General features: G+C 50.2%; 1 protein-coding gene across 1 annotated transcript; it reads left to right on the top strand.

The window, feature by feature from the left end:
- The first annotated feature begins 15,045 nt into the window (after positions 1–15,045).
- LOC135806533 (uncharacterized) lies at positions 15,046–15,477 on the top strand. The gene has a single exon (XM_065320729.1). It carries the CDS (start codon positions 15,046–15,048, stop codon positions 15,475–15,477), a length of 432 nt encoding a protein of 143 aa, XP_065176801.1.

Below are 15,477 nucleotides of genomic sequence, written 5' to 3'. Positions count from 1 at the left end.
GTACATCCATTGACTGTATTCTCACAAACATTGATCGAGTTCCGTCAGCCTCTGTCGTGGACTGTGAGTTTTCAGACCATCGCCTCGTCATTACTTCCGTCCCAGTGCCCATCATGGATGCGCGGAGCAATACTACTACCCATCAAACACGCAGAGACTACCGGAACTTCAACGCTCAGCGTTTCTGCGATATGCTGCTGTCCTCCGATCTTCATATCTTTACATCCCGTACCCCAGACCTGATGTTGGACGAGTGGACAGGGAAAGTCAATGCTGTGCTTGATATCATCGCACCGTACGTAACCAGGAAACACAGGAAGTCCCGTCGGAAAAATTGCCCGTTCATGACCTCGCCCCTCCTTGCCTTGATTAGAAAGCGCAAATCGGTCTTCAAGAAACTAAAAGCTACTAACTTTCGAGACGAGAGCCTATCTGTACAATTCAAGCGGCTGCGCAACCAGTGCAATAACTTGTATCGACACCTACAGAATCTATACTTTTCAGACCAGTGCCAGCGGTATGAACGGGAGCCTCGGCAGTTCTGGAAAGCCTTGAATATGATCACAAAGCGTTCCTCTCCGAAGCAAACGGTTACCATCCCACCTGAGCGATTGAACGACTATTTTCACTCGATTGTCACAGATAAGGAAGCGAATTACAAGCTCCCAATGGGACCTGCTAAATCCGACGACCTTACTACGTTTTCAGCCGTTACAGTAGCAGAGGTGAAGCTTCGGATCGGTGACCTCCAAAGTAATAAAGCCCCTGGACCGGACGGCATTCTTCCGTGTCTACTTAAAATATCAAAAGACGTAATTGCTCTATCACTTGCTATCTTATTCAACACTTCCCTCTCGTCTGGTCAATTCCCATCCTTGTTCAAAATTGCAAACATTACACCAATTCTGAAGTCAACTCAAGGCCCCCGCGACTGCCCTTCTAACTACCGCCCAGTGTCTTTAACATCTATCCTAGCCAAGCTCCTGGAGGGGCTTGTGTTTTCTCGTATACATCTTTTTTTTAATGATCGTTGCCCATTCCATGTGGACCAGTTTGGCTTTCGGAAGCACCGTTCTACCGGACAGCTTCTCACCAAGGTTACGAACGACTGGCTTGTCTCGCGCGACGCTGGACTGCATACGGCGGTTGTCTGTATTGATTTGAAAAAAGCGTTCGATATGGTGAAGCATCAACAGCTTCTTCTTGCTCTCGCAGCTGTCGGTATTTCGGGAGTGGCCCTGGCCTGGTTCCGATCATACCTTTGTGCCAGACAACAGCGGGTGGTTACCCACACTGGAACATCTCCGTTGTTGGCAATCACTAGTGGCGTGCCACAGGGCACCATTCTGGGTCCGGTGCTATTTAACATATATGTACGGAAGCTCCCATTGACAGCAGAGGCCTTTTCTTGCAAGCTCCCGATGTTCGCTGACGACATGACGTTGTATGCCAGCAGACGTACACAAGCTGAGGCCGTCGCTACCGTTACTGATTCGTTATCTGCAATTTCTGTGGATCTAGACGAGCTTGGGCTGCGCATTAATACAACAAAGACTGTAACTTTGATGATTTCTAAGTCTTCTCAACCCCTCTCAACTCCAATCGTTTTTAACCAACAGCCTCTGACTCAAGTGTCTAGCACGAGAATCCTGGGAGTCATTGTAGACAGTGATGTTTCTTGGTCTGGTCACATAGACTTTATCGTTAGGAAGACTTGCACGAAAATTGGCGCTCTTCGACGGTGTTTTCGGCAACTAAGTTTGAAGGCAACACGGCAGTTTATCCTCTCGGTTATCCTGCCTGACTTATTATACTGCTGCTCTTGCTTTGCAATGAAGCTATCCGCCAAGGACCGACAGCGACTCTCGTCCGTTTATCGTCGTTCTGTACGCGCTGCTTGTGGCTCGAAACTACAAGAGGACGTCATGCCGCTGTTAGCTAGATTGTCGATTGATCCGTTTGAACATTACCTTATTCGTAGCATTGCTAAATTTATCCATGTTAATCATGTCGTTTTCCCTCTCCCAAATCTGACGGACCTTTTCCCTCAAGTTTCAACCGGCCCTAGGACAACAAGAAGCTCTTTTAATGCTGCTATTGCAATATCTAAATTCCGGACGACTGACGGTGTCAATTCCTTTTCAAATCGTGCTGCCCTGTTCTTTAATTCTTTGCCTGTGGAGTGGCGCACCCAGCACCGCACTACATTTGCTAAGCACCTTCAGACCATGCTAAAAGACGCAGCGTCTTTTCAGAAGTATTTTGATCTTCTTTTCAGCAAACTCCCTCATTGATCTGCACCGCCTGTATTGTATAACTGTGTTTACTGCGTTCCTAGTTTAAATTCGTTTTTAAAAACATCTCTTTAATTCTTGCACTATCCCATTATGACCATGCTTAAAGACGCAGCGTCTTTTCAGAAGTATTTAGATCTTCTTTTCAGCAAACGGCCTCATTGATCTGCATCGCTTGTATTGTATACCTGTGTTTACTGCTTACTGCTTACTGCTGCTTTATTGTTCCAAGTATCAGTTTAGTTTAGTTTAAATATCTCTTATTATTATTATTTTTTTTCTCACCCCACACCCCTCTACCCTGTTATCGGCCCTCTTAAGAGTTGTGTTCATCACTGTTGAGGCTTCCGATGGAAAATAAAAGAATACTACTACTACTACTACTACTACTGCTCTCGCCATCTTCATTCGGTCCGTCAATTCATAGTAGTGATAGGTTTTTCATTTGACCGAACGAGACCACACGACGCTTGCGGATGACCATGAGTGCGAACAGCTAGTTCACCAGCCACATTCAACTCAAGGCTTGTGACGATAGCACGTAGTGTTTACTCTTGACGAATCTTGTTTCGTTCCATAAAGATGACGGGAACTCATCAGAGGAGAAGCAGTAACTGTTGTTGAATGAAGGGTTTAGGCTGAATAATGCTACACTATTTTACACAGAAAATACTGGCGCAAGGTGTGACCACTCCGACGAATATGTGACAACTTGAACCAACACAAAAAGGAATACTAGCTAGTAGTGCAGAATGGAGATACATCATCATGTATCATGAACCCTACCAGATGCACCTATCACAAGTGCTTGTAGTCAATCATTTGTATTTGTATTTGTATTATGGATTCTCCACAGGCCTTAGCCTAAATCGAAGGAGTCTCCGTCAACAGCTTTAATATGAAGAAGAAGCTGAGGAGAAAAATAAAATAGGAAATAGAATGATGCGGGGTGGTAGTAATAATTATACGGTAACACAGTGCTCTATGACATCGCTACTCTACGTGGAATGAAACCAGAGGGCTCATAACGGGTGATAGCAAAGTGTGTGCGGACAAGAGCGGTAAAACATTTTGGGCTGGATACAGTACGAATGGCAGCCGGGAGGGAGTTCCATGTGGCAGTGGTGACAAAGAGAAAGGTGGAACGGGTGTATGTGCTGGCTCTAGCAGGTGCCCCGGGAGTAGATGTTGGGGGCGCCTGGCGCTGTTTGACACTGAGTAGCCTAGGACTAGCTAGGTCCTCCAGGGTCGTCATCTGGCTATTGTCAGTATTGATAAGGTGGTGGAGCTCGAGAAGGCACTGAATGTGTCTTCGCCATGCGAGGCCGGCTGGGCCACTGGAGGTGCGCGAAAAGTGAGGCTTTCGGCTTCGTTTGAGGAGTGTATACGCCATACTGCCGCTTGATCACATGTGACGGTGCCACTCTTGCCTGTAGCCGTTCAACTACGGCTAGTAGCCTGGCCCTGGGCACTGGGGAGTTGAAATTCAACGCGGCCAGAGGGATGAGGCGTATTCAACCACAGGTCGAACATATCAAGTGTACAAGCGGCTGGCTACGGCTGGGGTGATGCGCTTGGTCATGTGGATCAACAGGACCGCTCGCTGGCGAAACTTTGTCGTGATGGTGGCGACGTGGTTGGTGAAGTCGAGGTTAGAGTCCAAGATGACTCCAAGATGTCGGTGAGTCGTAACACCAGGCACGTCATCCCCCCGCATTCTCAGGTGCGGAGTCGGATGAGTAGGGTGGGCATGCTCTGCACGACTTCTAGGAGAGAACTGCATGGTGCAAGACTTCGAAGGGTTGAAGCACCCTCCGACTGAATCAGCCTGGAAGGGGTGGATCATTTGCTGTTGGTTAGGTCCTCCGGCTGCTCTCCCATCATGATGACTGTGATTGTGTGTGTGTGTGTGTGTGTGTGTGTGTGTGTGTGCGCGCCCGACTGCCCAGCAGCGTAATTCGTTCAGTCATGTATGCGTGTGTTCTCGCCGGTTCCGTTTGCTCCACCATCTCTCCGGCTCCGGCGTCATCAGGCTGCGTGCTCCATCTTCCTCTCTGATGCCCCTCCGGGGCCCACGTGACCCCTGTGGCAGAGACTACAGGACAGGACATGTGTGTGTGTGTGTGTGTGTGTGTGTGTGTGTGTGTGTGTGTGTGTGTGTGTGTGTGTGTGTGTGATGGTGTGTGTGCCCGCGCGCGCGCGCGCGCGCGTGTGTGTGTGTGTGTGTGTGTGTGTGTGTCGGAAGGCCACCTTCTTGCCAAAGCATTTGGAAGTTGGACTAGTTTCGGCTCCACAATCCAGTGTGTCGTTACTATAATAGCTTTCCCGGCTGAGGTTGTTGGTACATGTACATGTATGTCTGTTGGCGCTGGGTTCCCAGTACTGGTACTCAGTAGCCGAGGCTGGCAGGTAAGGTAACTCCAATTTCACTTCAAGGTACCAGTGCATCTAGTGTCTGCTTCTATCAAAGCAGCGTGCTGTTATACTGGTTACCCCATGGCCCAGCAAGTGTAGGGTGTGCATAGGTAACTGTATTGGCCGTTTTATGCCGATGTACAGTACTCCGTGTAGTGTAGACCAGGCGTGCATTGGTGGTCGATTCACATGGCTTCGCCAGTTGTGTGGATTAGACAGTTATCTGGCGCAAGAAGTTAAAGGGGAAGTATACCCTAAAATCAATTTTCACCAGTTGTAGTCTTCTGGGTGCTGAGTCGAATGGTCTTGGTCCGAGGAAGATGCGACGCTCCCTTCCTTCATTTTTCCCAATCGAACCCGCGCACTTCCACCGAAACTGGGTGACTGCGCCCTACTAGATGGGGATTTGTATGCAAAATGTCACTAAAGCGCCATTTCGTTCTTATAAAAGCACGGATGACCGCGATTGGCCCATATGTTGTAGTCTTTTGGACGCTGAGTCGACTGGTTTTGGTCCGAAAAGGCTGCGATGCAGCGTTCCTCCTTTATTCCCAATCGAACATGGTTGAACAAGCGGTCACGTGCTCCTGGGTGCCCAAATCACCTGGTCACCACGCCAGCAGGCGACAACTAACTTTCACACCAAGGTACTCGAGTGACAGGACTGCACCCAAAAAAGGAGAAAAGAACTATGAAAGCAAAACAAAAGGAGTACTAACTACCGTCGCGTCGTCAATCCGCTTAGCAGGAACCGGAGGTTTTTCCTCTGGTGAGAAGGCAGAATTGCCTGTGCTCTAAACGAATTCAAATAAAAGAAACAAACAAACAAAAATCCAACTGTAGGTAGGCGCGTGCAGAATGGAACAAAATGCAGCATACGGGTGTAGGTGTCACGGGATTTTACCTCCTGCGAAATGAGAATAGGACCTGAATAGAGGGGATTTTAAAAGGATCGATGATCTGGCTAGTGGGAACTGGAGAGAACATCTAGTAGGCGAGCTATTATTGAACCAGCTTAATTAAATGCGCAAGTGCATGCGGAGGAGCAAGTTTGGTTGGTTGTACATTGTATGTATGTATGTTTTTATTTGAATTCGCAAGTACATGTACGCACGGGCTACACGCCCAATTACATGGAAGCGAATGTGATAATGAGGTTAATTAAGAAAAAGGGTGGAGGAAGGAGGAGGACGGTAGCAAAGCAAAAGGGAGGACAATTCAGGAACAAAATTAACAATTGCACAAATATGAGAGTACCTGAGACCGAGGGTACCTGTGGAGCGATAAAATGCTAAAGCAAACAGAAGAAAGGAAATCACAAGCCAATACACGCTAAACTGCGCTTGGGTTTTAATAAAGGGGGAAAACTGGAGCTCAAGAAAATTAGAACACACAAAGTCATAATAAGAATTTAACAGGATGAAGAGTAGCATAAGCAAACATTTCCTGACAACGAGAGGGACAGTAACTACAGCCACGGCAGTAGCTGCTGTAGCAGCACCAGCAGCAGCAGCAGCATCAACAACAACAACAACAACAACAACAACAACAACAACAACAACAACAACAACAACAACAACAACAACAACAACAACAACAACAACAACAGCAGCAGCGCCGTGCAGACTACTCCAAGGAGTATGGGATTGCGAACATAAAAGGGAGTTTGCAGATCTAGCCTGCCAGCGTGAAGGGCAGTGCGGCTACGGCGAATTCACTGGGACGGTTGAGTAGGCGAACTTCGCTGGGGAGGGTGTTGCAGAGGACGGCACCACAGTGCGATGGACGGGATGTCCCTGCTGCTGACCGGGCTAGCGGGAGGCGCAAACCCTGTCCTTGCTGGAGGCGGGTGGTGTTTCCAGGAGCACTTTGAAACTTGTCCTGGAGGGCCGGGCTGGCGCGGTTGCGCTGGCAACGCCACACAAACCTCAGAACCTTCTGCTTGTGCAGCTCCTGAATGCTGTAGAGCTGCAAGCTGGTCAGGAGGGGTTGAGCATGAGACCAGGGTGGCTGGCCAAACACTGCCCTGGCAGCTCGGTTCTGTAGAACTTGCAAGCAAGAGACTTGCTCCTGTCGCAGGCAGGCGAAAAATGCTGTCGACCCGTACAGCAGATCAGGCATGATGATGATGGACTTCCTGAACTGTGTACGGACTTAATGCTCGCCTAGATCGCCAGAGCGCTCCGATCTTCTGAGATACTTTCTTGGCGATGCTGTCCACGTGTCGCTGCCAGTTGAGGGAGCTGTCCAGCAGAACTCCGAGGTATTTTGCAGTGCTTGCTGCTGGCAAACTAGTCCCATTGCAATTTACAGGAATGGCTTCACTGTGTATGCTCAGGACTTGGCTCTTCGTGGAGTTCAGGATGTGGTCAGCCACTGCAGATACTGCCCGGGTAAGCGCCGCGGAACATTCAGTAGGCAGCCGGTGGCTGAAGTACAAGCCAATATCATCCGCAAACTGTATTAGTACTGTGGGCAAGTCACCAGTAACCTCTGGTATGCCGGGCGTATATATACTGAACAAGATTGGTCCTAAAACGGATCCCTGTGGAACACCGCATGTGCATGCGTTACAGGATCCGTCCTGGGTTCCAATGCGCACTTGCTGGGTTCGATGGCTGAGATAGTTGGCAAACCAACTTAATGCCGTTCCAGAAACACCAATGTCGAACAAGTCCTGCAGCAGCTTAGGGTGACTGACTTTGTCAAACGCCTTTGACATGTCAAGTAGGCAGATGCAGCAGGGCAATGTAGAGTCCTTTGCAGTGAGAACACCATCCGTTAGTAGCACAAGTGCATCTTCATTCGAGTGATCCTTCCTGAAGTCAAATTGGGTCGGTGGTAGAACGTTGTGTTCATCGAGGAATGCCACAAGTTGTCGCTGCACACGCTTCTCTAGCAGCTTTAAGGCAATCGGCAGCAGGGATACTGGACGATAGTTCCCGGGGGACGTTGGGTCTCCAGACTTGTGCAGAGGCCGGACCAGGGCCTTCTTGAAGGCAGAAGGTACAATGTCCGTTTCAAGAGACTCATTGAAGATCCGTGTGAGGGATGGCGCGAGGATATCACTGCAGGATTTGAGAAGCAGTCCAGGTATTCCACCACTGCCAGTTGCCTTCACCGGAATTATCGCTTGCAGAAGCTTATTCACAGCAGCATAAGGTGCTGCTCCCAGACAGCTGAGTGAGTGTTCAGCTGGGGGTCCATTCGGTAATGGCAAGTGGGCTGGCCGATCAGGGTCAGTTACAATGTTGCTAAATGCCACGCTGACCTTGTTCACATCACATGCAGGGTCTTGCTTGCTTCCTCCTCTGCCAGTGATGGAGTTTAACAGAGACCACATCTTCCTTGGATTGCGATTGTTGACAACACATTCATCGCTGAAGTACTGGTTTTTCCTCCGTCTGACAAGGTTTTCTGCCTCCGTTCTAGCACGTTTGTACCGGTGGAATAATGCTATGTTAGCCCGGTCTCGCAGCCATCTTCGGTGCAACCTGTTCTTTGCCATTGTTAGCTGGTAAGTGTCTCTGTTAAGCCATGGCCTTCTTCTGGAACGCTTCTTAACTGGGGTCATCGGGGCATGCTTGTCCATCATGGTATATTTTATTTTACTTCGCCAGAATGAACAGGCATTGCTGCCTTCTTGCCTGGACGAGTGGATTGTCCAAGCTCATACAAAAAGACGAAGAAAGGAAAGAAATATTACAGATAGATAGAGAGATAGAGAGAGAGAGGGGGGGGGGGGGGAGAGAGAGAGAGAGAGAGAGAGAGAGAGAGAGAGAGAGAGAGAGAGGAGAGATAGAGAGAGACTACTTTATTACCTGGACAAGTGAATTGTCCACGCTCTTACAAAATGACCAACAACAACAGCATCGGCAACAACAACAGCAACAACGACAGCGACAACAACAACAGACCAACAACAACAGCAACGGCAAGAACACAGCAGCAACAACAACAACAAGAATAGAGAGAGAGGGAGAGAGAGAAAGAGAGAGAGAGAAAGAGAGAGAGAGAGAGAGAGAGGGGGGGGGGGAGCGTTCTGAAAGAGGGGAAGAGGAAGCCAAAATGTATAGCGTCTGAGAGGAGGTTAGAGGGGGCATACGAAATATTAATCGAAGCAACTTACGGTGCGTGACTTCTAACCGATGCATAAGAGCAGAGGATAGACCAGAGGACCAAACGAGAGAGCAGTAATCAAACAAAGGAAAAATATAGGAGTGATAAAATTTGTATTCGACAACCATGGTGCAGATGGGAGATGCGAGAAGAAATGCAGCCTATAGCGGAGCTTGAAACTCGCTTTTCAATATAATATGTTACGTGCGAATCCCAGGACAAGTGTTCATCAAGAAATACATGTATACCAAGGTGTTTGTGATTTTGGGATCGTCAGGGAAAGGAAAAAGTCGAGTCGTGAGGAGGGTGAGGTCACTGGAGGGTCGTGGGGGGGGGGGGGAGTACAAAGGATTGGTCTTCGATAGACTGACCGTGAGGCACGAAATGAACAATTCCGTGCACCGATCAAAAATCGGCTCAGTGGTGGCATACACTGCAGCATCGTCCGCAAACTGGGACTCTGTGACGACATCACGTTGCAGGCGGGACTTGGCAGTGCGGTCTCCAACCAACTTTCGGCCAACTCGGTAGTGCAGCTCAACACCAGCGTCCGGGCACATGGAGCGCCAATGCCCAACGACTGCAGAGAAATACAAGTTAAACAAGAGAAGTGTGGTGTGTGTGTGTGTGTGCTGTTGAATGGTGCAATCCCAGCACGAGTTGCTATAGCTTCTGCTGTAGCATCGCTATCAACGCCTCCGGCGATGGGCGGCAAAATCCAGTGGTGTGTGTGTGTGTGTGTGTGTGTGTGTGTGTGTGTGTGTGAGCGGGCGTGCGTGTGTGGTGTGTGTGTGCTGTTGAATGGTGCAATCCCAGCACGAGTTCCTATGGCTTCTGCTGTAGCATCGCTATCAACGCCTCCGGCGATGGGCGTCAAAATCCAGTGGTGTGTGTGTGTGTGTGTGTGTGTGTGTGTGTGTGTATGTGTATGTGTATGTGTGTGTGTGTGTGTGTGCAAAAAAAGACCAAACATAGGGATTCACTGGCCAGAAAAGTCACTTCAAATAGCTGTATGGTGTAGACCAGGCTGAATAGTGACGGTCAATTCTTCAGCCTTGCAAGCTGTTGAATGGTGCAATCCCAGCACAAGTTGCTATGGCTTCTGCCGTAGTATTGCTATCATCGCCTCCGGCGATGGGCGTCAAAGGTCAAAGGTGTGTGTGTGTGTGTGTGTGTGTGTGTGTGTGTGTGTGTGTGTGTGTGTGTGTGCCGTCTCGGCGCAGATCTGCTGGAACCTTTCCCGGTGGGAAGTGGCCTTCGTCAGGGATGCACTGTGGCCCCGATCCTGTTCAATTTATTCATGGGTGCGGTTGTGTAAAAGTGGCATGCTGCCATCGCCAATGACGAGGATATCGGTACTCAGGTGTCGTAGTGCGACAATTGGAGGGGGATCAGTTTGTTGGACGCTGTCGGCAAGCTTTTCGCCCGCATCATCCAGGACCGCCTGCAGACTATCGCCGAGTCTGTCCTTCCTGACTCACAGTGCGGTTTCCGTAGGGGTCGTGGCTGCATGGATATGGTCCATGTTGCTCGCCAGTTGGTGGAGAAATCCATTGAGCATCATGTGCCACTCTACGCGCTGTTTGTTGACATGAGGAAGGCATATGACTCGATCCCGAGGCCGGCGCTATGGGCCCTCTTGCAGAAGTTCGGCGTCCCGCCCACCATGCTGAACATCATCAAGTCCCTGCATGAGTCCATGCAGGTGAAAGTGCGGGTGTGTGGCGGCCTCACGTCCAACATCAACGTCAACAACAGTACACTAATGTTCGCGGACGACATCATGCTGTACCTGAGCCACGCTAGCGCTCACGCCATCAACATCACCCTTTCCGCAGCAGTGTCGGCTGTCGCCAGGCTACTCGATGCCAAAGGGCTTATCCTCAACACCGGAAAGACGCAAGTGCTTGCAATCAAAGCTGGACGGCAGGCACACCTCGACCTCCACATTACTTGCACTGGCACGCCTCTTGCCCAGACCAGTACGGCTCGCTACCTCGGAGTCACTCTGGACGAAAATCTTCGCTGGTCACCGCAAGTCACCTCTATCGTCCGACGCACGGCTATGAAGCTGCGGATCCTCCGCCAGATCCGGCACTGCCTAACAGTGAGGCAGGCGATGCTGTATTACTCTGCCCTTGTCATACCGGATATTCTATATGCGTCGAATGCGTTTCTCCCAGGACTGTCCGCTGAGCAGCGGAACACAGTAGCCAAACTGGATAAACGTTGTATCCGTTGCGTGGCCGATGAGCACCCATTGGCCCACACTCTTCCCCTGTACACCAGGCTGGGTGTCTGCTCAGTGCTGGAACGAGGAGAATGCAAGCTCCGACTCCTGACATTTAGAATCCGTTCTGGAATCGTCAGTGAGCTGTTGTCGTCCCGAATTGTATTGCAAGGCCCGCCGACAGGCATGACCACTCGAGGTCAATTGGGACGCAACCTTCCCCTCCCCCTGGCCCACAGTGCTTCTGGCGCATGCCGACCGCTTCTAGCCAGCTGCCGACTCTGGAATGGCCTGCCCGACTGTATGAAGTCCATAGTATCTGTCCGTGAATTCAAACGCATGCTGCGCGTATTTTACTTCGGTTAAATGTAATGGCTTTTGTAACCTGCTGATGAGGCTCGATAGAATCATGCTACGATGACCCGACTTGTAAATTTGAGATCCATTTTTTTCTGCTCCTCTTGACCCTGCCTCCCCTCATTGCTACTTCCATTTTCGTATTTCTATTTTCATTTATTTTTCTCTTCATTTCTGACTCCTCTTACTGGTTGTCATCGCTTCCATAATATTGGGCAGAACTGCCCGTTTGCCTTGCGATGTAAAATAAATAAACAACAACAACAACAACAACAACGGCCTGCGGGGCTGCACGCTGGCCCCTGTCCTGCTTAATCTGTACTTCTCGGCGGTAGTTGACCACTGGCGTTCTATATGCCCGGACGCAGGTGTCGAGCTGCGGTACAAAGTTGGGAGAAAGCTGGTTGTCGACCGAACTGCCAAGTCACGTCTGCAGCGTCTCACTGTAACGGAGTCGCAGTTTGCTAACGATGCGGCGCTACACGCCACGTCCAAGGCATCCTTTGATCGGTGTGCGGAGACGTTTGTGGCTTGTGCTTCTGGTTGGGGACTGACCGTCAGCTTGACAAAGACCAAAGCTATATCAATCAATACTCCCACCAGTGAGCCCGTTCATCTCGGGAATGGAACCATCGACGCCGTTTACCAATTAACATATATTGGGTCCGTAATTCACCGGGATGGTCTTTGTGCGCATGATGTGCAGTCGCGGATTTCTAAGGCGTCTCGAGTGTTTGATTGCTTGCGGGCACCTGTCTTCGGGAACCACTCCTTGTCCCTCCGATGTCGACGCCGTGTCTACGTGGCTCTCGTTCTTACGACCCTGTTGTATGGAGCAGAGACCGTATTGGCCGCATGGACGATGACCGTCTGCCCAAGTGTACCCTGTTTGGGGAGCTCTCTGCAACTCGACCGCAGCACGGCCCACGCAAGCGTTGGCGGGATGTGGTTGTGGACGACTTCAACCGCATTCATCCACCTGTCCCGGAGAAGGAATGGCTCGACACTGCCTAGAACCGCTCGGAGTGGAGGGAGGTCATCCACCGTCGTCCTCAGCCTCGTGATATCTCCGCCGAGCCTGAGTATCGTTATGCTTGCGGGAAGACGTGTCGCCGCAATGGGCAAGTTGAGTTGTTGTTGTTGAATTTTATTTAAAGTCGCAACACAAACAGGCGATGGCGCCTTCTTTTATACATGCGAGCGACATGACAAATTTAATGATAATAATAGTAATGGGGAGGGGAGGAGAAAAAATCACAAGTGAAAGAAGTCACCGAAGGTAACTGAATATGTTACAGATAGATCTGCGGGAAAAAGAACCCTGTTGAAAACCGAAAACGTAACTGACCGAAGGATTGACCATTGGTGACCAGATAAAAAAGTAACCAATTTTGAATATTTGGACGCTTTCGAGAGAGCACATAAATGGGCGTGACAAGGTTCACAGCGCATCATGGGCGGTGTCTTGTTCCAGCGAATGGCACCAATGAACTGGATCGTACCTCGACCAGAAGGACTGGGTCAGAAGGGTACCTGCAATAGGTTTTGGTCAGCTCCACGGGTGCGATTACTCTGTGTTCTCCCGTAGTAATTCCTAAACAGGACACTTGAACGGCCATGAATGCAGCGGCGAACGAATATTAGAATTTTCGCTGGCAGGGCGTCCTCGAGGGTAGGAAGACAGAGTCTCTCGAAGATTCCTGCAGTGGAAGTCCACGGCGGAAAGCCAAAGAAGGCATGGATTGCAGCTTTCGTCATTCGAGTGAGGGCGTCCATGTTTCTGGCCATCAGAGACGGATAGATTGCATTGGACGCGTATGTTAGTCTGGACATGATCATTGCATGATAAAATATAGCTTTTTCGAGGAGACTGTCAAGCTTTGACGTGAGCGCCATAGCGCACCAATGGAGCGTCGAACTAATACTTGGCGAATGGTGTGGTCGACGTGGCCATCCCAGGAGAGCTCATTATGAACAATAACTCCAAGGTAGCGAGCCTGTGACACAATTGTTAGCAGTTTCCCGTCGCAACGGATCTGGAGCGGTTCTGCACTCTGCTGCCCACCACGAGGTGTTATATGCAAGACCTGAGTCTTCGTCTGGTTCAGCTTAAGGCCACGGTCCTCAAGCCAAGTTGCCAGATTGGTGACGGCGGTGCTTAGGGAGGTGCACACCACTGCTCGACTCCCAGAGGCCTCGAGTCGATATCGTCCGCAAACTCTTGATGAACGACGGGACGTGGAATGCAATTGTGGATGTCGCGAATATACAGGGTAAAGAGCAGTGGGCCGAGAACGGAGCCCTGTGGCACGCCTCGACTGCACTGTGTGTAGCTTGACATACTGCCGCCAACAACTACACGCTGGTACCGGTCGCTGAGGTAACTAGCAAGCCAGGAATTCGCAGTGCCTGTCACACCCAATGGGCCATGTTGGAGAGCTCTTCCAGCAGCAATTTGTGCTTGACAGAGTCGAACGCTTTGGACATGTCGACAAATGCTACGCCTGTTTCTTTCCGCTCATACTTGGCTATTAACCAGCGGTTTACCGCTAGGACAAGGGCGTCCTCAGTGCTGTGTCGCCTCCTGTATGCAAACGGCGAAGTAGGGAGGAGATCGTTTTCCATTATGTATGACATGAGTTGGGCCTTCACTAGTTTCTCCAGTAGACGAGATATAATAGGCAGGAGAGAGATAGGCCGATAGGAAGCAGCTTGAACAGGGTCAAGGCTACCACCCTTGAACAAAGGAAACACAGTAGCAAGCTTGAACTGGCGTGGAAATCTGCCCGTCGAGAGCGAAGCGTTGAATATCATGCACATAGACGGAGCTAATTCTGCCGCGGACTTCTTCAGAACAATACCTGGCAATTCATCATGGCCTGTGGCTTTGGATGAATCAACGGACTGCACTAGGGTCATGATTTTTTCTGTTAGGGCCGGTCGAAACTGGTTGAAGGTATCGGGATCGTTACATATTGAACCGTCCGGAAGCAGGCTGGATGGGCGCCCAGGATCAGATACCACTTTCCCAAACGCACGCTGTACATGACTGTGTACCGTCACCATGGTCACATTCTGTACATGTACATGTACTACTAGTATAAGGGGTATTACCGGTACATAAACCTTGAGTTCAAGGTTCAAGGTGTGTGTGCCGTCTCGGCGCAGATCTGCTGGAACCTTTCCCGGTGGGAAGTGGCCTACGTCAGGGATGCACTGTGGCCCCGATCCTGTTCAACTTATTCATGGGTGCGGTTGTGGAAAAGTGGCATGCTGCCATCGCCAATGACGAGGATATCGGTATCCAGGTGTCGTAGTTCCGCAGAGACTGCTTGTTCAATACACGCCTCGGAGAGTGTCGCAGAGTAGTAGTATAGTATAGTATTTATTCATATTTCTCTAGGGCAGTCCCCACAGACCTATGGTCTCCTTACGGGGTACCCTAGACAATCTAGGATCGCGATACGAAATTGACTTGGTGAAGCAGCAAGGCGGACCGATGCCGGAACTGAGTTCAGAGTGACTATAACGGAGTGTCCATTTGCGGACGATTCGTCGCTGTTCGCCAACATCTACGGCGAGGTTGCAGCATCTTTTGGCCTGTCAGTCAATCTGGGCAAAACTAAGTTCATGCCTATGGGCGTTGGTGTGGTGGCGTCGGATATGTTGCTTTTGGGTGGAACCGTCGAATGTGTGGACAGCTTTCGCTATCTTGGCTGCCAGATCACTCCTGATGCTAGGAGTAGCTTTGATGTCTCTCGCAGGATCGCCGCAGCTTCGGGTGCATTTGGCGCCTTGAAGAAGGCTGTGTTTGCGAACTCCGAGTTTCCTATCGGTCTCAAGCGTGTTGTGTACGGAGTCACGGTGTTGGCGGTACTCCTCTATGACTATGGTGCTGAGAACTGGACACCGAGGCAGCGGGATCTCCAGCGTCTGGAGTCGTTCCACCTGCGATCTATACGCATGGTCCTGGGCATCAATCGGGCGCGCCAGATGGACGAGCACGTGTCAACCCTTCAGGTACAGCAGTGGTGGGGAGACATGGAGTACCTAGGTCTCTGA

This window comes from Sycon ciliatum, chromosome 1 (genome assembly GCF_964019385.1).
Source record: "Sycon ciliatum chromosome 1, ocSycCili1.1, whole genome shotgun sequence".
Classification (NCBI taxonomy): Eukaryota; Metazoa; Porifera; class Calcarea; order Leucosolenida; family Sycettidae; genus Sycon; species Sycon ciliatum.
This window is presented reverse-complemented; position numbering and strand designations above follow the sequence as displayed.